A 20,282-nucleotide genomic window follows, 5' to 3' on the forward strand; every position below is an offset into this window, starting at 1 on the left:
TTGTTGTTGTTGTTGTGCAGAGGGACTGTTCGCGCCTGCGCTTGATCAACAGAATTTGTGTCCTCCTCTGTGTTCGGCGGAGCGAAATTCGAGGTCATCGCTGACATGCGTCCCCTTGGTTCTTCTTGTTGTTTGAGGGCGTTGAGCATCGCGCCCACACGACTGCACACGGCGTTATGTGAAAGGTGCGTTTCTTGCTCTTGCTGCACCTGCTGCACCTGTGGCGCCTCCGTCATGATGGTTGCAGAAGAGACTTGTGCGCCGCCACTGACCAGCTCGGCCTCAAGGGCGTCAGTTTGGACGCCCAGGCCGCTCAGCAGAGCAACGATCGCAACAAGACCAACAACAACAGCAGCCATTCGCCGCATCTCCGCCATCGTTTGTCTGTGCTGGTTGAAAATAATACAAAATCATCCACTAATTATCTAACCGTTGTATCTACTTTGTGCTGTCGGTATCTGTTGTTTTGATTGGGCGAAAAGTCGTTGGCGTCTTCAATATTCATCACAACTGCACACAACGCCCCTCAACGAGGCCGCGAATCTTGAATTGTCCGTCAGGATCTTCAGCCTCAAAAACCGCCGTTTTGGCAAACGTGAGCGAAGCTGCCATTTTGCTGCTGATGTGATGCACACAAATCATGCACACCACGTTGGTTGTAGCCATCCAGCCAGCCACCGCACCTGACAACCCTCTGCTGGGGTTCGGCGACCCATTTGAGAGAGAGAGAGAGCTCCTTTGGGTTTTCATTTTGGTCAGGCAAAGGCACCAACAACGCTCAGCTCAGCCAACAACGACGACGACCCAAGCAAGCAAGCAAGTACGAGAGAAGACGAGAGAGCTAGCCTGCCACCAACCCAGCACGCATTCAACGGGCAAACACAGTCACATCACATCAACAACAGCACAGAGTTTGAGCCGGCTGGCACAGAGGAAGTTGAGAGACAGACAAGCAAGCAAGCAAGCAATACAAGTGAAACAGCAAACAGCAGACAGCAGCAGGAGCAGAAACACCAGCAGAGACACCAGGGCCAAGGATGATGGACGGCATCATCCTCCCTCAGGGTGTTGTGCAGCACCAGCACCAACAGCAGCAGCAGAAGCAGCAGTCGCTGCACCGCAGCAACTCCTCACGCAAGGACACGTCACGTCGCATGGCGCCCAGCCGAAAGAGCGAAGTTGACCTGCTGCACAAGCGCAAGGAGGTCTGTTGATGTGTGTGTGTGTGTGGATTGTGTTGTGTGTGGGTTGATGTGGATTGTGTTGTGTTGTGTTGTGTGTGGGTTGATGTGTTTGTGTGTGTTTGTGTGTGTGTGTGTGTGTGTTTGTGGGTGCTGCACACCTGCTCGGAAAGCCCTTGTAACGTCACGGTGTTGCTTGGCCATGCAGGTGATCAGCCACGCTATCGAGGAACTTGGCCGGACCATCACCAAGTACGTTGCTGGACGATGATGGAGGGGGAGGGGAGATGGAGGGAGAGCGTGCGTGTTCTGACATTTGTAACGACACTCGCGTCTGTGCTGGCGTGCACCACCGCGTGTTGACATACACTCACGCAAACACACACGCACACACGCACACACGCACCACATGCGCACGTTGTAGGTTGAATGAGAGCTCTGGATTTGAGACAGCGTTTCAAGCGCTGGACACGGAGTCCATGAAGCAGTACCAACACAGCCGATGCAAGGCGGGCAGAGCAAACGCACACCTCAACCGGTGGGTGAACGTGTGTGTGTGTGAACGTGTGTGTGTGAGAGAGAGAGAGAGAGAGAGAGAGAGAGAGAGAGAGAGAGAGAGAGAGAGAGAGAGAGAGAGAGAGAGAGAGAGAGAGAGAGAGAGAGAGAGAGAGAGAGAGAGAGTGTGTGTGTGTGTGTGTGTGTGTGTGTGTGTGTGTGTGTGTGTGTGTGTGTGTGGTAGGCGAGAAAGTGTGTGGTGTATTTCAGTGTATCAATCAATGTGCATGTCCTAATGTGTGCGTCTTACACGGTTTGAGACAGCTGGTCTGATCCTAAAGCCGTGGTCATGCACCGCACAGTTGACTGACACATTGCTCACGCACTGTGATGCCACAGGTACAACGACATTGTCCCCTACGATGCAAGTCGCGTTGTGCTGCACAAGTGCACACCGGACTACATCAACGCAGTGAGTGTTGGTGGTCGTGGTGGTGCTGTGTATGTGTTCGCACATGTGTGTTTGTGTTTGTGTTTGTGTTTGTGTTTTTTGTTTTTGCGTGTGTGAATGTTTGTGTGTGTGCGTGTGTGTGTTTACATGAGTGCATGTTGCTTGCTTGATTTCTCATTGTGTTGGTGCGTTCAGTTGCACACATACGTGGGCGCTCCGACTACAATCCACCCCTCACTCTGGCTTCGTTCCTGTTGTGTGTGTGTGTGTACGTGTTCACAGAGTCACATTCAGCAGTTGATGCCTGGAACACCAAACTTCATCGCAACACAGGTAAAGTTAGCGCAATGCGTCCCATGCGCGTGCACGCGCGTGCGCATGTGCATACAAGACAAGGAAAGAAAATGAACAAGATGCACATGGCAAACAGGCCTGGAGATGGTCGCCTCTTTCGCTCTTGAGAGATTTGTTTGTGTACAGATGCCACTGTGGTCTCTATTTGCTCTTCTCTGTTTGCTCTGTCCCCCCCCCCTGCTCCCTTCCATATTCGTCCCACTTACTCCCTTGTCTGCACATGCGTGCTCTTTGTTCTGTATGCAGGGGCCGACCAAAACAAGTACGCGCGTGTTTTGGGAAATGGTGGCCGAGTACAACACGGGTGTCATCGTAATGGTCACAAACACCATCGAGGGCTCCCGGTACGAAGCACGTGTGTGTGTGTGCGTGTGTGTGTATGTATGTGTGTATGTGTGTGTGTGTATGTGTGTGTGTGTGTGTGTGCGTGGGTGTATGTGGGTGTGAACGTATGTGGGTGTGCAAAATTAAGTGTGACAACACGTGTTTGTACTGCGTGCTCTGGTGAATGAAACCACAACGTCGCTCACCATCTCTCCCCGTATGTGTTCTTCAGGATCAAGTGCGATCAGTACTGGCCAGACATCAACGACACCGTCACGTTCGAGCCAGAGAAAGGGTGCGGTCGCATGAAGTGGCGTGTGGTGAAGTGATGCGTGGCGTTGTGATGTGTGCTGGCGTGGTGTCACTCATGTGCTCGTCTCTCGTCTCATCCATGCATGCACGCACGGTTGGGCGTGGTCAGGTACCCAAATCGCATCACCGTCGAACATGTGGATGAACAGGACGGATTCACGTGGAGCGAACGCGTGTTTTCACTTCGCATCAACGACAACGAACCTCGCAGGGTACGACTGTGTGTGCGTGTTTGTGTGGGTGTGTGTGTCTTTGGTGGTGCAACCATTCCGCGTGGAAGTGAGCGTGTTGTGTGCATTCACTACATGTTGCATGCCCTACTTGAATTCCAACACCTGACACACCTTCAATGCATCACCTCCAATCATGCAGGTTGTTCAATACCACTTCACAGACTGGCCCGACTACGGCACACCGGTGAGGAGATGGTGGCTGTGATTGCGTTGCTCATCATTGTGGTGACAATGATGATGATGGGGGGTGGTGGTGGTAGTTGGTCATGTTTGGGTGGGCTGTGAAGCTGAGCATCTTCAACGCCGACTTCACACACACACACACACACACACACACACACACACACACACACACACACACACACACACACACACACACACACACACACACACACAATCATACAGCTGTCTGCGGTGCCGCCTGTGGTTGATGAGACGACGCTGCGCGCGTTTTCGTCGTTCGGAATCAATCTCCGCTCCGCCGCCGGTGAACCGCGCGATCTTTCCACATTGGGAAGGTACGAACATGACGCAATTCATGCCGGAAAAAGGAGCATGAAGCAAAGGCATGAATGTGGTATTGCATGCGTGGGGTGGAATGTATGCTGTGGTGTGTGATGTGTAAAGTGTGACGTGAGGTTTACAGTGACCTGTCTTCTTTGGCATTTCACACGCTGACGATTGTGTGTTGCCTGCATGCACGCATTGCGCCTCTGCCAACAGGAAGAGGGATGGGCGCGTTGTTCCTGGCGTTTACGAGAAGGAACTCAAGGTTCTCCTGAAGGTTCTCATGAACCACAAGCAGCACATTGTGGAATCACTCGCCCTCAGCGATGACAAGGACACCGCCGACAAGGTGTGGACGACGTGGGTGTGGGTATGGGGGGTTTGGGTGTGTGGTGTGTGTTTATTCTTTTTTGTGGGTGTGCGTTTGTTCATGTGTGTGTGTGTGTGTTTGTGTGCTGCTTGTCGCTTCATTCCTTTGTGTCATTGCGCATCGTAAGACGTACAAACAGTTGACAACTCTCCGGCATGCTCCATGTGTCCCTCGTCGCTTCTACCGCCATCGCCACCACCGCCCATGATCACAACAGCTGTCCTCGCTCCTTGATGACCTTGGCCCGTGGGAGCACCCCAATGTCCCGCTGCCAGAGCTGTGGCGCCCCATCACCCTCCACACCACCCCCGTCAACGTGCGAACGCTGTGGAGTTGTGACGTGTGTGTGTGTGTGTGTGTGTGTGTGTGTGTGTGTGTGTGTGTGTGTGTGTGTGTGTGTGTGTGTGTGTGTGATTGTGTAACTTTTCGTGTGTGTGTGTGTGATTTGTGTGTGTGCCTGTGTGCACTTGAGCATGCGTGCATACCTGTGCATGTGTACATCTGCAACACAACTATCCCCAAGCTTCAGCTGATACTGCCGTTCACTTGTGCCCCTCCTTTCACGTGCCTTACAGGATCATCGCTTTTCCCTCATGTCCACGCCCTCATCCTATGCGCTGGATGGCATCGAGGTGAACACATGGTGATTGTGACGCTTCGGCACATGTGCATGGGATATGATCAGCAATGGAGCGCGTGTGTGCGTGCTTGCATGCACGCAGCAGCGCGGAAATGAGTTTGGGTGACACTTGGGGTGGAGGGGTAAGGGCGGCAGACAGAACATGTTGATTCCAAGCAACTTTGGTTTGGTCCTTCCTCCTTGTGTTTTGTCTCCACCACCATCATGTTCGAATACCGCAACCTCTAACACCATCACATACAAACATCATCATCATCACCACCACCATCACCATGATCCCGACCATCGCAGGCTGTGATGCAGAGTGGAGAGTATTTGGACACGGGCATTCGGCGTGCGCCCATCCACCACTCGTCCTGGCTCGAATTCGACAAAGGTGTGAACGATGCATGTGGCTGTGTACATGCGTGATTGTGTGTGTGGTTGTGTGCATGTAAGAGGGAAGAGGGAAGAGCGCACGAGTTGCCTTATCTGGTCACAGCATAGACACACACATTTGCATACGTTCGCACTCTCACTTCCATCCTTCCACCCTGACGACGCCAACACCATCTGTGCTGCCACAGGGTACCGCCCCGTGCATTTCACCGCCAACGAGGTCGCGTCGCAGCCAGAGTGGGCAGATCCCGACATTGAACACGTGCGTGTGTTGCACATGTGTGTCGGAAGGGTGTTTCTGTGTGTGCGGGTGTATGTGTGTGTGTGCACGAGATTACTGCAGTGTGCGGCAATGGTTACTGTTACTTTGTGCCGCCCTGTTGCTGTATTCATGGATTTGTGGATTGCGTTTCCATATCACGTTGCTTGCTCGTCAATTCTAACACGCACACACACATACGCCATTTCTGCCATGTGACTTGGTATTGTTGTGCAGGAGTACGCGCTGCTGTCGTTCAACAACATCGACGAAGCGTATGGCATTGACCGGCGGAGTTATCTCGGCCTCTACAAGATCATGCAGGGCGTGCCACGGTGTGTACATGTCGCTGCTGTGTGTGTGTGTGTGCTTGTGCGTGCGTGTGTGTGTGCGTGCGTGTGTGTTATGTGTTTTTGAGTGTGTGTGTACAGTGTGTGTGCGCGGATGTGCTGATGGATTTCTGCGTCTGTCTGTTTGCACATATGTGTGTGTGTGTGTGTGTGTGTGTGTGTGTGTGTGTGTGTGTGTGTGTGTGTGTGTGTGTGTGTGTGTGTGTGTGTGTGCAGGAATCCGCTGCGTCGCACGGGCATCAGCGGCCGCGGCGTTCTCGGTGAGTTGAAGTCGCTCAGCCATGAAATGATGCGTGCTTGCATGACCGCTCGTGTCGTTGATGGGAAACGTGGAATCAATTGCGCACGAATACTCGCATCTTCATGCGGACATAAACATACAGCGAAGCAGCTATCCTCTGCTCGTGTTCACACACATATTCACATTTACATGATCCCACTCTTTCATTACCCTTTCGCCACCTTCATTTACCATTGTGTGTGTGTGTGTGTGTGTGTGTGTGTGTGTGTGTGTGTGTGTGTGTGTGTGTGTGTGTGTGTGTGTGTGCAGGTCGGTGGGGTCCAAACCATTTCCAGACAACAATCGTCACGCGGTGGCGATATTTGAGCACGACCGGAGTGCAGCAGCGCGCATTCAAGAACAATCTGCCAGTCATGGAGGTGCTGCTGAAGATCGAACACGGAGAGGTGAGGCAATATAACTGGGCGGTGCAACAGGGTTGCGCAGTATTGTTGAATGTGCATTGCTGTCGTCTGTCGATGTCTTGTTGACATCTGATTTGATATATCGCACTTTGCTTTGCCCTTTCGCCACCGCGTTCACGCACACATGCACGCACGCACGTACGCGAGCACCCAAGCACCTAAACACACGCGAACAAACAAGCACTCACCTGCACCTCCCCCCCCCCACGTTCCCCCTTCCTTTCTTCATCTTCGACATGACAGCTGCATCTGCCAACGGATCGGCGCCAAATTGCCCTTGAATTTCCTCCAACGCTCCAGGAGTATTTTGGATTTGACGGCGAAATTGACGTCACAGACGATTTGGACCCGAACGCCATTTGCTCCATCCCGGAAATGGTCTCAAACGCCTACGAGCTGTACAAGGTCGGGTTGTCTTGTGTGTATGTGCGTGTGTAAGTATGCTTGCATGTGTGCGGTTTTTTTTTTTTTTTTTACATGCGTGTTTGCGTATCAACGTGCCGTTAAATTGTTGAAGGCGTTCTCTTCCTCTGTTCTGTGTGTGAGACACTGGAATGCACAAACGACTTGTCACCGCATGCTGACACACACCATTGCCATCGCCACCATGCTTACGTTACACCGCTTCCTCAAACATACATCAGGGTGTTCCCGCGGATGATCGGAGCACAGACAACGCGTGGGTGGAGCTCATCTCGTTGTGGATGCACTGTCCAGACGAATGCAATCTGCCAAAGGAGGTGTGATGTCACATGATTGGCTGATGACTGTCGACGGCCTTCCTGTTCCCCCTCACCCACTACTCACTCGCCACATGCTTCAGTGCTGCGTAAACTCTCCACGTTTTTACACGCACACACACGCGCATTTACATGCATGCGAAAGTCAAGCATACGTCACCACCACGGCTTCCGCCTTCTCTTTCTTCTCCTGCCCCTCCTCCTCCTCACCACCACCACCGTACCATGCTGCGGTTGTGCACTCGGCAGGTTCTTGACGGTGCAGATTACGTGTGGGCGCCACTCCACTGCCGTCTGGACCTCGATGACCCATCGCTTGATCTCCTGCAGACCGTCGCCAACACCTGCAACGTCTACTTCTCAGACCAGGTGCGCGTGCGTGCGTGTGGTGTGTGTCCGTGCGTGCGTGCGTGTGGCTGTGTGGTGTGTGTGTGTGTGTGTGTGTGTGTGTGTGTGTGTGTGTGTGTGTGTGTGTGTGTGCGTGTTCTTTAATGCAATCACACGTTTCCATTCGCATGCTTCATTCAAGCGACGTTCGTTCCCTTCGTCGCACCCTTTATTTCACATGCACAACGCCAACCTTCATCAATGCCCTTTATCATCATCATTACCAACCACGTTCGTCACTCACGCGCACCCCCACCCACTCTCACCACCAATCACCGTTGGCAGCTGCCTCGCATTGTGCGCAGCATCATGCAGGAAGTGGAGCGTCGTGGCATCACCACGGAGGGCCTTTATCGCGTCTCCGGCTCCCAGACCAAAGTCATTGCAACAAAGGTACGCAAAGGCCGTGCGTGTGTGTGCGTGTGTGCGTGTAGGTGTGTACTTGTGCAGGTGTATTTGTGTGTGCGCATGTACTTGTGCACGTGTGCATGTATGTGTATGTATGTGTGTGCGTGTGATTTCGTCCGCCATGTTTGTCACCGGCGACAGTATTCCTCACTTGCATGAACACCCTTGCACGAATCTTCGCGCACACGCCAGGACAAGTTGCTTGAGGAAGGGTTTGGCGCTGTGCACGATGCGGAGATTCCCGTCCTGACGAGCGTGCTCAAACTTCTGTTGAAGGAAATGACACCACCTCTGCTGACACACGCGCTGTACGACGACTTCATCGCCTGTCTTGAGCGCACGGACGACACGGCGCGCCACCAGGTGCTGTGTGTGTGTGTGTGTGTGTGTGTGTGTGTGTGTGTGTGTGTGTGTGTGTGTGTGTGTGAGTGTGTGTGGGCGTGAGTATGTGTGGGCGTGTGTACGTGTGTGTGTGTGTGTAACTACGTCGCTGTAACCGTTTGAACACATCATGTGCTTTGCATGTTTCTCACACGAATCGCGTTGGCTGTCATCCCCGTCTCACCATAACCCTACATGTACACTGTCTACCGTCACGTGTAGGCGCTCTCTGCTGTGCTGCAGAAACTCCCGCAAGACAACTACCGTCTTCTCGACAGCCTCATTCGCCACCTCAAGAAGTACGCACTTGCTCTTGTTGTTTGCTCTGTGTGTGTGTGTGTGTGTGTGTGTGTGTGTGTGTGTGTGTGTGTGTGTGTGTGTGTGTGTGTGGAGAATGATTTGAACGTACCTCTGCGCATGTGCCGTGCACTCAACACTCGATGTGCTCAGCAACGCTCAACCACTCACTCGTTGGCAATTTCTCCTGTTGTCATCTACATTTGTGTGTGTGTGTGTGTTTGTGTGCTGTTGTTGCCCTGATCAGGGTGGCAGCTGAGGAGGAAGCGAACAGAATGGGCATTCAGAACCTCTCCCTTGTGTTTGGACCGTCCATCATGAAATCGCCTCGTGGTGTTGTCAACGACATGTCAGACCACGGACAACAGATCCTGGTGCGTGTATATGCGTGCATGGTTGTGTGTGTGTGTGTGTGTGTGTGTGTGTGTGTGTGTGTGTGTGTGTGTGTGTGTGTGTGTGTGTGTGTGTGTGTGGGTGGGTGGGTGTGTGTGGGTGGGTGGGTGTGTGGCCGACAAGCTGCTAGCTTGAGCATGAATCTCTCCTCCCCCTGGATGGTTTAATCTCACCTTGCCTCTGCTCGCCTTGTGGAACAGGTGCTTTCAACGAGCAAGGCGGGTTTTACCAGGACAACTTCTTCGAGAACCTGTCTGAAACATATGTGGAGCAGGATGAACCTTCGCTTGAAGCGTCACAGGCCGCGGTGGAGGGCGAAGAAGGATATGTGGACGAGAACGGATACGATGAGTACGGCGGCTACTACGATGAATATGGAGGTGGGAAGCATCGGTGTCGTTGTTTGGTTGGAATGGTGTGTGTGAATGTGGGTGTGGATGTGGGTGTGGATGTGGATGGTTAGGTGTTTGATGTGATGTGCGCGTTGTGTGCGACTCTACATGTCCTCCTCGCGCATGGCACAGGTGTGAAGGCGTTTTGACTTGTCCTCACGGTGGAATGGGTTTGCTTGTTTCATCCTTTTAAGGGTATTACGATGTCGAGGGTGGATACACAGACGCCGGTGAGTTCAAAAACGCTGCGCATGACAGCAATTGCGACATGCGTGACACAAGTGCGACAGCTTCGTCTGCGTTGTTGCTGTCTCGTTTGCATTCCACGCTTACTCATCACGACACAAACGTGTTTTGATTCTCATCAACATGTCAACAGAGGGCAACTACTACGAGCCTGGCTCGTGGGTGCCTGACACCATCACATACTTGGAGGGCGAGGTCACTTGGGTCATTCGAGGTGCGTTGCATGCTGCTATTGATGATGATGGTGATGCTGCTATTGATGATGATGATGATGATGATTGTGCTTGTTTGCTTGTTTGCTTGTGTGTATGTATGTCCGGTTGCTGTTGTGACTCCTTCTCGCACTAGCGCACTCACTCCCCCTTTCCTTGTCACACACACAACTCATATGACACACACACACACACACACACACACGGCACACATTCGCAGGCAAGCGAAGCGGGTTGCGTCGCGGGAAGGAGACAAAGACGAAGAAGTGGCTGTTCTTGCAGGGCGAGATGGTGTTTCTGTACGAGCTCACGGATATGGAATGCGAGAATCCCATCAAAACCATCGTGGTCGACAACACGTGGAAGGCAACACGGTATCGCTAAAGAGCTTTGTTTTGTTTTGTCGTGTATGTGTGTGCTGTGCGATGGTTGGGCGTGTGCTGTGTGTGCGCGCGTGCGTACTGTTCGTAAAGTCTGCAACAAAACCTGTGCTCTCATTTACAATGTTGATGCCCTCATGACTCTCGCGCACACGTGCACAGTGAGAAGATGCGTGTGATCCTGAAACACCGCGACAGCACGGAGCTTGTCATTCAGGTAAACATCATGATGGCGGTGATTGTGATGGCAGTGGTGTTCGATTGTGACGACGCATCGGCATGCAATGCATGTGCATTGTGGCATGATGGCGATGAGGGCATCTTGACCTCAACCGCTACGGCGTGCACAAACACGTGCACTCGCGCGCACACACACGCACGCGCGCACACACACACACACGCACACTCACTCACTCACTCACTCACCCACTCACCCACTCACTCACTCACTCGCACAACTCATCACACCAACTCACACACACGCGCGCGCACACACACTTGCTGACACAGCTTGAGGACAAGGATACGGCAAAGCAGTGGGTGGAGGCGTTCAGGGCTGCGATTGACGGCACATTGGAGGAGACGGCTGTGGGTGAGGAGTACCTGCAGATTGGCGACGAGGAAACACAATGATGTGACATGACGCAACGTGACTTGACGTGACTTAGTGTCGTGTGGTGATTGGGGCGCTGGCGAGGGAGATGCATTGTAGTCGAATATGCGTGGTGATGTGGTTCTTTGTGTCAATGGTAATGTACCGTTTGGTTTTGTTTCGTGTGCAGCAGTGTGCACGTGCTTGCGTGCACATTTGAGTATGCGTGCTGCTTGACTTGTTGAATGACAATGTCATTACAATTACCCGGACCCGCCTTGTGTGTGTGTGTGTGTGTGTGTGTGTGTGTGTGTGTGTGTGTGTGTTCCGTTGCCCCACCTGTGGCACCTGAGTGGTAATTTGTGAGTACTTCTGTCGTTGCCTTTGCAATGATGAATGACGACGATGTTGGTTGGCATACATGACATGAAATTTTCCTTCTCTTCTCTGTTCATCCTTCAACACTGATTTTGTTACGTTTAGTTGAATGAAAAGACAACCACCGTCATGATGATACAGTCAGCATAGCAAAAATGATGAACAATGATGAACAGTGCTGTCACTCTGTCACGCAATAGAAGCCGGGGTGACAGCAGGAGAGGCGAACTGTTATGTGGTGTCTTACCAACTGCACTAAAACCGTGCAAAAGGGTAATTCGGGTACCCAATGTAGGGGATGCCCACATATGAAGCTGGCGACACTACACGAACCACGCCTCGCAAGAAAGATGGGTGAGGGTTGAATGCAACAGGGTGACAGACACAAGACAAACTAGCTTCTGATTCCGTTGTCCTTTGGACACCTACCAACGAGCAGAGTGGCAATGGAAAAGGCGGAAATGCACCGCTGGTAACACACACACACGTGTGTCGCGTCGACTGACAAAGCAGCGACGAAAACGCAAGGTGCCAAGAACATATACACACACCAGCGCATACAACATTCATTCGCCACATCAACTCGACAACAATAACAAGAACAATAACAAGGGGTGTGGTTGCCTCAAACGCACCTGTGTGCGAGACACAGTTCACACGCGCGCACACCACGCGCAAGCATGAAACACACGCGCATGCATATGCATAACAGCACAACACGCCAATCCACAATCCACATGTGCGCTGTCATGGAGGAACACAGTCGTGCGATTTGATATAGGGCGGGTCGAGGTTGACGCTGAAGAGGTCTGTGGATGTCACCGCCACCTGCCACTTTGCGCCCTTTGAAACACGTGAAACATCTGTTTCCGTGTACGTGTGGCACACGCGCGCGTTGCGTTCTGGTGCCACGAGCGGGGACGTGGACACCGTCTCATATCCACCGCCATTGGGCATTTTTCTCTCCAGCGTAAAGAACATGGGGTTGGCAGAGTCGAACTTGCGTTCCAGACACACGCGGAAGATGTGTCCGGAAGGACAGGTTGTTGCAAATGTCATTTGTAAGGAGAGGGAGCCGAAGGACAGCAGCGAGTGGCCGGGGCAATCGCACGTTTCAGCTGTTGTTGTTGCTGTTGTGGACGTCGTTGTGGTTGTGGTGGTAGTGGTGGTAGTGGTGGAAGTGGTGGTGGTAGTCAATGTTGTGGACGTTGTTGTCGTTGTGGTGGTTGTGGTGGTGGTGGTGGTGGTAGTCAATGTTGTGGACGATGTTGTCGTTGTCGTGGACGTTGTTGTGGTCGTGGTTGTCGTTGTACTGAGCTTGCTCTCAGCCTCACCGTCCTTCGTGCACGCTTGCTCGTAATCTGAGGTTCAATTCACAAACGTGGCACATGCGTGTATGTCAGCGACATGAGCAAAAAAAATCAAGCATGTGACAACGGCTGTACGCATACGCACAAGCGCACACAAAACAACAAACATGCACAAGCGCACACAAACGAATGCAAATGCACACACACACACACACACACACACACACACACACACACACACACACACACACACACACACACACACACACACACACACACACACACACACACACACACACACACACGAAGTACGCACCTGGACAGCAGTCCCCAAAGTCCGTGCACGCGGTGTCACACTGGCACACGTATTTCGGAATGTACGTACACGCGCGATGCGAGCACCAGTGTTTCTGCCAACGATACAAGTGGCAAGCGTGGTGGTGTTAGTCATTGGTGGTATTCGTGGCAGTGAGAGACGATGCAACTGTTGTGAATGATGACACGATGATGGAAGCGCAGGCAATGGAGTGCTGCCTGACCTGTGTTGGTGGCGGTCCTTGTTGTGTGGTTGGCGCCGTGGTTGCTGTAGTTGTAGTTGATGTTGTGGCCGTGGTGGTCGTGGCTGTGGTGGTCGTAGTGGTGGTCGTTGTAGTTGTGGTCGTTGTGATTGATGTGGTTGTGGTGGTTGACGTGGTGGTTGAAGTGGTGGTTGTGGTTGAAGTGGTGGTTGTGGTTGAAGTGGTGGTTGTGGTTGAAGTGGTGGTTGTGGTTGTCGTGGTCGTGGTGGCTGTGGTTGGCGTGGTGGTTGTCGTGGTGGTTGTCGTGTGGTGGCCAACTGCAGTGCACTTTGCCACAAAATCTGCAACCACAAACATAGCATACAACACGTGAGCTGCATTCTCATTCCTGCACGCGCACATTTTCATGCACGCGCACACACACACACTCACTCTCTCTCACACAGACACACACCTGGACAACAGTCTCCAAAGTCCTGACATGCGTCGTCACACTGGCATGCGAATTTCGGACTGTATGTGCACGAGCGAACGGCACACATGTGGCTCTGCAACGGCGTTGTCAAGAGCGGTGAGGAACACATGCGCGAGATCATGCGTGGACGTCAGGAGGCAGAAGAAGAGGGAGGGAGAGAACAAGTCCATGTGCAACTGTGTGTGTGCATGCGTGAATAGAAGAAGCGCATGTGCGAGGAGCAGGACTTCTTGGCGCTCACCTTTGGAAACGAGTGTTGCGAAGTTGTCGTCATTGGTGCCGTAGTTGTGGTTGTGGTTGTGGTTGTGGTTGTGGTTGTGGTTTTGGTTGTGGTTGTGGTTGTGGTTGTGGTTGTGGTTGTGGTTGTGGTTGTGGTTGTGGTTGTGGTTGTGGTTGTGGTTGTGGTGGTGTGGTTGTGGTTGTGGTTGTGGTTGTGGTTGTGGTTGTGGTTGTGGCTGTGGTTGTGGTTGTGGTTGTCACGGCTTCACCAATGAGAGAGACGTGGAGCTGGTATTGGCCAACGCTGCCGTAATCCGTTGGAAAGAACGCAGCATCACCCACGCCATCCACGGCAACAAAGTACTCGCCACGCACGAGTGTCAGCGCGACTTGCGCCCATGTCTGATACACGGGGTTGACTGCCGCCAGCGGCGTTCCAACATCATTCAGAAGCGTCAGCGCAATGTCGAGGTTGTTACCGGCAGTGAGGCCGCTCGAGTACCAGGGTGTTGCTAGCACCGTCACGTCTGCCTTTTCCGCCTCCACAACAAACCCCCAGATGTCGACGTCCTGCCGAGTTGCAATCACGCCAGCAGCGGACCCACGCCACTCGTGCAACTGTTGTTGTTGCTGTTGCTGCTGCTGCTGCTGTTGTTGTTGTTGTTGTTGCTGGGAACTCGTGGCGAAAGAACCGTCACTTGCACTGCTATCGATGTTGTCGCTGTTGGTGCTGCTGTCAGCTGTGGCGGCGTTGTTTGATGCCAGAGCGACGATGGGCAGGGATGAGATGAGTGACACGACGTCCTCGTCACTGCCGCTGTGCTTTCCTCCCGGAACAAATGCCTGTGCACCATCGTCTGCTGCTGTTGGCGATGCTGGTGCGTGATTGCCGTTGTTGTCTTCGTCAGCGTTGGTGTCGTCGCTGTAACCACTGGTGGGTGCAGTAATGTGATGCATGATGATTCTGCCAGCTGTATCGCGCGTGACACCTGCCTCATCCTCCCTCATGCCAACACGGGCTGCGATAATGGCAATGTCGTCCTCTTGGTTTGTCGCGCCCTCATACTCGCCTTTGCTCCACTGTGACACGCTGTTCAGATACCCAGCCCTGATGTGTGTGCGTGCATATGAGTACGTGTGTATGTGTGTGTGTTTGTGTGTGTGTGTGTGTTTGTTTACGTGTGTTTGTGTGTGTGTGTGTATGTGTGTGTGTGTGTGTGTACGCGTGTGTATGTGTGTGTATGTGTGCATGAGTGTGTGTTCATGTGTGTGTGTGTGTGTGTGTTTGTGTACGTGAGTCTCAGAGCTGCGGTTCAGGGTGACCTCTGCCATCCTCCGCACACCATCTTTTCGACCTTGCACACGACTCTGCCATTCCCTTATTCCCTTCCCCGCCCCCTTCTCCCCCTTCTCCTCCTCCATTCTCGAATCGCAGCTGCACGCACCCCATGATCGGCGCCCACGACACCGGGTTGTGCGGGTCGCGGGCACCGCCGTAGAATGACTCCCCCGGCACCGCGTCGTGTTTGAGGCCAAAGGTGTGCCCCGCCTCGTGGCTGCACGCCTCTGCAACAAGATGGGACCAGCCAAGCCCAAGGTTGTCGAAGTACACTGCACGATGGGATATTTTATACGCGCACGTGTGAGGTGGAAACGAGAAGAGAAGCGCGCGTGTGAGGAACGCGCGTATGGGTGGGTTGATGGTGAAATAAATGGCTTGAGCAGAAGAGCTTGAGGGTTGAACATGAAGGTGGATGTGGTTCGTTTCCTTTTGCTCTCGAAACGCCCTTTGTCACAAACAAACGATGACACAAGCACTCGCGCCCACTCACGTGACAACGCCAAGTATGGTGCGACGGGACTCACCGAGGGCTGGCTGGAAGTATGGAAAGTTGTCGTGCCCAAACCGGCCCAAGGACGCGACGCCTGTGCATATGTGTTTGTTTGTATGTGTATATGTATGTATGTATGGGTGAGCGAGTGAGTGTGTGCATGAAGAGAAGAGGGCAAGGAACAAGACAAAACGCGTGCACGCACAGCAACAAGAATTCACAACAGCTGTGCTTTCCTGGCGCTGCCAACAAAGGTATGCACAGCACACACACACACACACACACACACACACACACACACACACACAAAGCGCACGCACCGCCTGCGGTGGAGTAAGGCATGCTGGCGCCGTTTGCTTGCTGCTTGCTGGTGATGACGACCCAGAGGGTGGTGCTGTTCAAGGTTGGTGGCGGCGCACCCAGGATCACGTCCAGGTCAAAGGGGGCAAAGTCCTCAGCCACGCGCGCCCACGTGTCAATGGCTTGGTCCACCTCAAACTGGGAGAAGGCTGGGCCGTCCTTGCTGGGGTCATATGGGAGCGCGTCAAAGGCACCAAAGAACTGGTCCTCACCGGACTCGTAGCCGTCAAAGTCGAGGAAGAGGATGTTGCGTGAGCCAGGCTTGCTGTGCAGCTCAGGCAACCCTGTGCATGGCATGGGGGGGATGGGGATGAGGCGTGGGGGATGGGGGATGGATCATGGGTCAGTGCACGATGTTGCTGGTCACGAGACGATAGCAGATGGAGGCACGACGTTGAAGAGAACGCGCGTACACACACGCACAAAAACATAAACACGCACGCACACACGCGCGCGCACACACACACACACGCGCACAAACATAAACACGCACACACACACGCGAACACAAATATAAACACGCACACGCACACAAACACAAACACGCACATACACGTACACACACACACACACCGTTTGCTGTCTGAGCGCTGCCGCGGCGCCCCCGACCATGGCTGCCTGTGTCTTGTGGCAGATCAGGGGTGATGGCGGCGCCAACACCAGACCAAGGACTTCTGTCCTTGTCTGCCGCTTGTCCCGCGTGCCCTGCTTGCTTCTGTTGCTTCCTCTGGTCCGGCCACGCGTCTGCGTGTCCTCCACTTCCCGTCTGCTGCTGTTGTTGCTGCTGCTGGGCCATCATTGTCATTTCCTGCTCGGGGGAAACGACGAGGGAGTGGTCTGCAATGAACACTGCGCCATCGCCGCTGAACTCCAAGTCGTCTGCGACGGAAGTGTCCACGCTCAGGTCGTCCAGTTGCTGCCGCACCCGCCTCCTGGCGAGCGGCGGCAGCTGCGCGTACGCGTCAAACAGGCGTGCGTCCTGCGCCAGCAGCTCCTTTGCCGTGTGCCGCTGCTGATGCTGCTGATGCTGCTGATGCTGCTGATGCTGCTTCGGTGTTGCTGCAGCAGGTCCTGCTGTCGCTGCCGTCGCTGGCATCGCTGCAGCGCTGACACCATGGCCGCCATAACCGACGATGGCAACCACCAACAGCTGCAGGCTCAGCAGCAGCAGCAGCCGCAGCAACGTCGCTCCAGCAACCAGCATCATGCTGTTGTTGTTGTTGCTGTTGCTGTTGACACGACGACCTTGTGACCTCAGCATGGGATTGGGCCAAAAACAAAAACTGCGCGCACCACAACACAAACCACAAACCACAAACAACTCAGAGAGCAAACAAAACTCAACACACGCCCACGGCGACGATGGCACGCAGTGAGCCGCTGCCCGGCAGCAGCGTTGGTGTTTTGGCTGCGCCGTGGTGTGTTGCCGTGGTTTGGTGCGCGTTGTGGGGGCGCACGACGACTTCGTCACGGCGTCGCTGCATGCATGCATATCCCAACGCCAATTGTTTCAAATTTTGCACAAAGTTTCCAAGGAGGACAGCCAATGCACTTTGTCATGTTTACGACCTGACTTGCCGCACTTTTTTTTCTCCATGCGCGACACACGACAGACATTGATATGGCGACGATGAAGATGATGCGCGCTCCTTCTTCCTGCTGTTGTCGTTCTTGTTTGACTGTTGTTGTTGTTGTGGCAGTGGTTGTGGCAGTGTCTGCGGCATGCGTGCGGGTGTGTGAAGGGTCGTTCATGCTTGAGGATGCAGAGGGCGCAGTGCACGTGAACACAACGGACGGCGGGGCGCAGCAGCGCGTGCTGTTCAATGGACAGGACGTTGTGGAGCGCCTGCAGCGCCTTGAACGGCAGGAAGCCGTGATGGCAGCGCGCCTCTTGGCTGGGGTGTGTGCACTGGAGCCGAACCTGCACACGGTGGACACGACGAGCGTGCAGATTGACGTGTCGGAGTACACGGAGCCCACGTTCAAGTGGCAGGGCGGCGTGCTTGCGCCCAACGGCAAGATCTACGCGCCCCCAGTTGGACAGGGTGTCGGTTCCATGCTCATCCTGGACCCCGACACAAGCACGGTCGATGTGACGACGCTCAGCGGCTGGCCAGAGGCCGTGGCGCTCACGCGCGGAGCGGTGCTTGCGCCGTCCACCACCAACAAGATCTACACCATCCCCGGCGACGCAACAGCGGTGGCTATCGTGGACCCGGCCACCAACGCCGTGGACATGACCACCATCACGGGCCTCGCGACGACACAGGACAAGTGGCGCGAAGGTGTGGTGGCGCGCAACAACAAGATCTACGCCATCCCCAGCTGGTCCGAGAGCGTGCTTGTGATTGACCCGGCAACAAACGCGACAGACACGACGGCACTTGCGGGGCTCACGGGCACGTTCAAGTGGCTGGGCGGCGTGCTTGCAGGCAACGGCAAGATTTACGGCATCCCGAGCCTTGCCGCAGGAGTGCTGATCATCGACCCGGAGACCAACACCACGGACACGACGACGATGGGCGGGTTTGAAACCACCGGCAAGTGGGCGGGCGGGGTGCTTGCAGGCAATGGCAAGATATACGGCATCCCTGTGCAGATCAGCAAGGTGCTGATCATCGACCCCGACACGGACACGTACGACGTGACGAGCATCTCCGACTTGCCCAGCGGTGGCGGTGCGTGGTTGGGCGGCGTGCTTGCAGGCAACGGCAAAATCTATGGCATCCCGTACAGCTCCACATCCGTGCTCATCATTGACCCTGACACCGACACGGCCGACACCACCAGCATCTCGGGCTTGCCCGACGAAGGCGGCAAGTGGCGTGGCGGTGTGCTTGCAGGCAACGGCAAGATTTATGGTACGCCGTTTTATTCCGCCTCTGCGCTCATCATTGATCCCATCTGTGGCTGATTTGGGTTGTGTAGAATTGCATGAGTGTGTGTGTGTGTGTGTGTGTGTGTGTGTGTGTTGTGTGTGTGTGTGTGAGCGTGTGTGTGTTGGGTTGTGTGTTGTGTGTTGTGTGTGCGTGTGTGTGTGTGTGTGTGTGCGTGTTGTGTGCGTGTGTGTCTGTGTGTTGTGTGTGTGTGTGTGTGTCTGTGTGTTGTGTATGAAGAACACGTGCTTGCTCATCTTGCTTCCCTTGATGCCCTCGTTACCCTTGCCGCTGCGCTCGTTACCCTTGCCACTGCTCTTGTTTGTTGCTTTCACGTTCATGTGCTTTGGCACTCGTTTAACCGCTTCAACAACACCAACAACACAGTGCATTAAACGCTCAACCATGACATGCTCGGTAACATTGGGGAACGTAATGTAACAGAAAGGTTTCAAGGCAGAGTAACGACGCACAATCACACACACACACACGTCATACACCATCACAAACGGCATGGGGAGCAACCTCGCGGTACGTAAGGGCAAGCGATTGCGTACTGTACGCACCCACACACATACACATACACACACGCGCGCGCATCAAGGCATCATGACTGGCAACCGTTGCGGACTGCGATGAGGTGGAGAGCAGCGAGGCCAATGCTCTTGTACTCTTGTCGCTTCACGTTGTGTGGATCGATGGCGAAGCCGGCGTCAAGCAAGAGCTGGTCGATGACATCGCTCCTGTGGTTGACAATGTCCACTTGCAAGCCCTCCTCAAAGTAAGGCTTGCCATCGCCAACCCAGTAGCCGAGCAGCAGCGGTGCGCCTGGTGCCAGCACGCGCGCCCATTCACAAAACGCCGCCTTGACCTGTGTTTCGTCCAGGTGGTGCAACACAAAGTAGCAGATCATGCCCGCACACGTGCCGTCGTCAATTGTGGGCAGTGACAACAGTGTGCCCTGCTGTGCATCGTGTCCGACCAGCTCCAGACGCGCCTTGGCAATGGCCACCATCTCCTCCGACACGTCAATGCCAAGCAGCTTTGGTGGTGGCGTCTGTTGTTGTTGTTGTTGTTGTTGTTGTTGTTGTTGTTGTTGTTGTTGTTGTTGTTGTTGTTGTTGTTGTTGTTGTTGTTGTTGTTGTTGTTGTTGTTGTTGTTGTTGTTGTTGTTGTTGTTGTTGTTGTTGTTGTTTAAGTTGTTGTTGTTGTTGTTGTTGTTGTTGTTGTTTAAGTTGTTGTTGTTGTTGTTTAAGTTGTTGTTGTTGTTTAAGTTGTTGTTGTTGTTGTTGTTTAAGTTGTTGTTGTTGTTGTTGTTTAAGTTGTTG

At 53.7% G+C, this 20,282-nt stretch overlaps 4 protein-coding genes across 4 annotated transcripts in view; 2 read left to right on the forward strand and 2 right to left on the reverse strand.

Moving 5' to 3' along the window:
- Positions 1-626: 626 nt before the first annotated feature.
- Positions 627-11,028, forward strand: PTSG_10895 (uncharacterized protein; the record flags this gene model as incomplete). Its single annotated transcript, XM_004988221.1, has 31 exons — positions 627-1,205; positions 1,390-1,433; positions 1,606-1,719; positions 2,076-2,148; positions 2,410-2,460; positions 2,728-2,825; positions 3,038-3,100; positions 3,227-3,329; positions 3,490-3,534; positions 3,756-3,868; positions 4,074-4,206; positions 4,445-4,543; positions 4,803-4,859; positions 5,159-5,243; positions 5,434-5,507; positions 5,742-5,839; positions 6,071-6,114; positions 6,405-6,541; positions 6,803-6,964; positions 7,204-7,299; positions 7,549-7,668; positions 7,972-8,079; positions 8,287-8,457; positions 8,698-8,774; positions 9,020-9,150; positions 9,366-9,545; positions 9,752-9,838; positions 9,937-10,017; positions 10,236-10,389; positions 10,558-10,612; positions 10,906-11,028. The coding sequence occupies exons 1-31, from the start codon at positions 1,038-1,040 to the stop codon at positions 11,026-11,028; spliced, it is 3,144 nt and encodes a 1,047-aa protein (XP_004988278.1). The 5' UTR covers positions 627-1,037.
- A 1,084-nt stretch (positions 11,029-12,112) lies between these two features.
- Positions 12,113-17,371, reverse strand: PTSG_13115 (uncharacterized protein; the record flags this gene model as incomplete). Its single annotated transcript, XM_004988222.1, has 10 exons — positions 16,653-17,371; positions 16,040-16,363; positions 15,754-15,813; positions 15,333-15,498; positions 14,216-14,995; positions 13,910-14,150; positions 13,648-13,741; positions 13,215-13,534; positions 12,992-13,085; positions 12,113-12,726 (listed from the first exon to the last, which is right to left on the reverse strand). The coding sequence occupies exons 1-10, from the start codon at positions 17,338-17,340 to the stop codon at positions 12,113-12,115; spliced, it is 3,381 nt and encodes a 1,126-aa protein (XP_004988279.1). The 5' UTR covers positions 17,341-17,371.
- A 308-nt stretch (positions 17,372-17,679) lies between these two features.
- Positions 17,680-18,993, forward strand: PTSG_10896 (uncharacterized protein; the record flags this gene model as incomplete). The annotated part of the gene is made up of 1 exon (XM_004988223.1): positions 17,680-18,993. Exon 1 carries the CDS (start codon positions 17,701-17,703, stop codon positions 18,991-18,993), a length of 1,293 nt encoding a protein of 430 aa, XP_004988280.1. The 5' UTR covers positions 17,680-17,700.
- A 569-nt stretch (positions 18,994-19,562) lies between these two features.
- The window catches only part of PTSG_10897 (uncharacterized protein), a gene marked incomplete at its 3' end in the record, with an annotated part of 1,910 nt that continues 1,190 nt past the window's right edge, over positions 19,563-20,282 (reverse strand). The window contains exon 2 of the mRNA XM_004988224.1: positions 19,563-19,826. Coding sequence (XP_004988281.1) covers positions 19,563-19,826 — 264 coding nt within the window. The remainder of the gene's footprint in view (positions 19,827-20,282) is intronic.

Source organism: Salpingoeca rosetta (assembly GCF_000188695.1).
Source record: "Salpingoeca rosetta unplaced genomic scaffold supercont1.37, whole genome shotgun sequence".
In the NCBI taxonomy this organism is placed as follows: domain Eukaryota; class Choanoflagellata; order Craspedida; family Salpingoecidae; genus Salpingoeca; species Salpingoeca rosetta.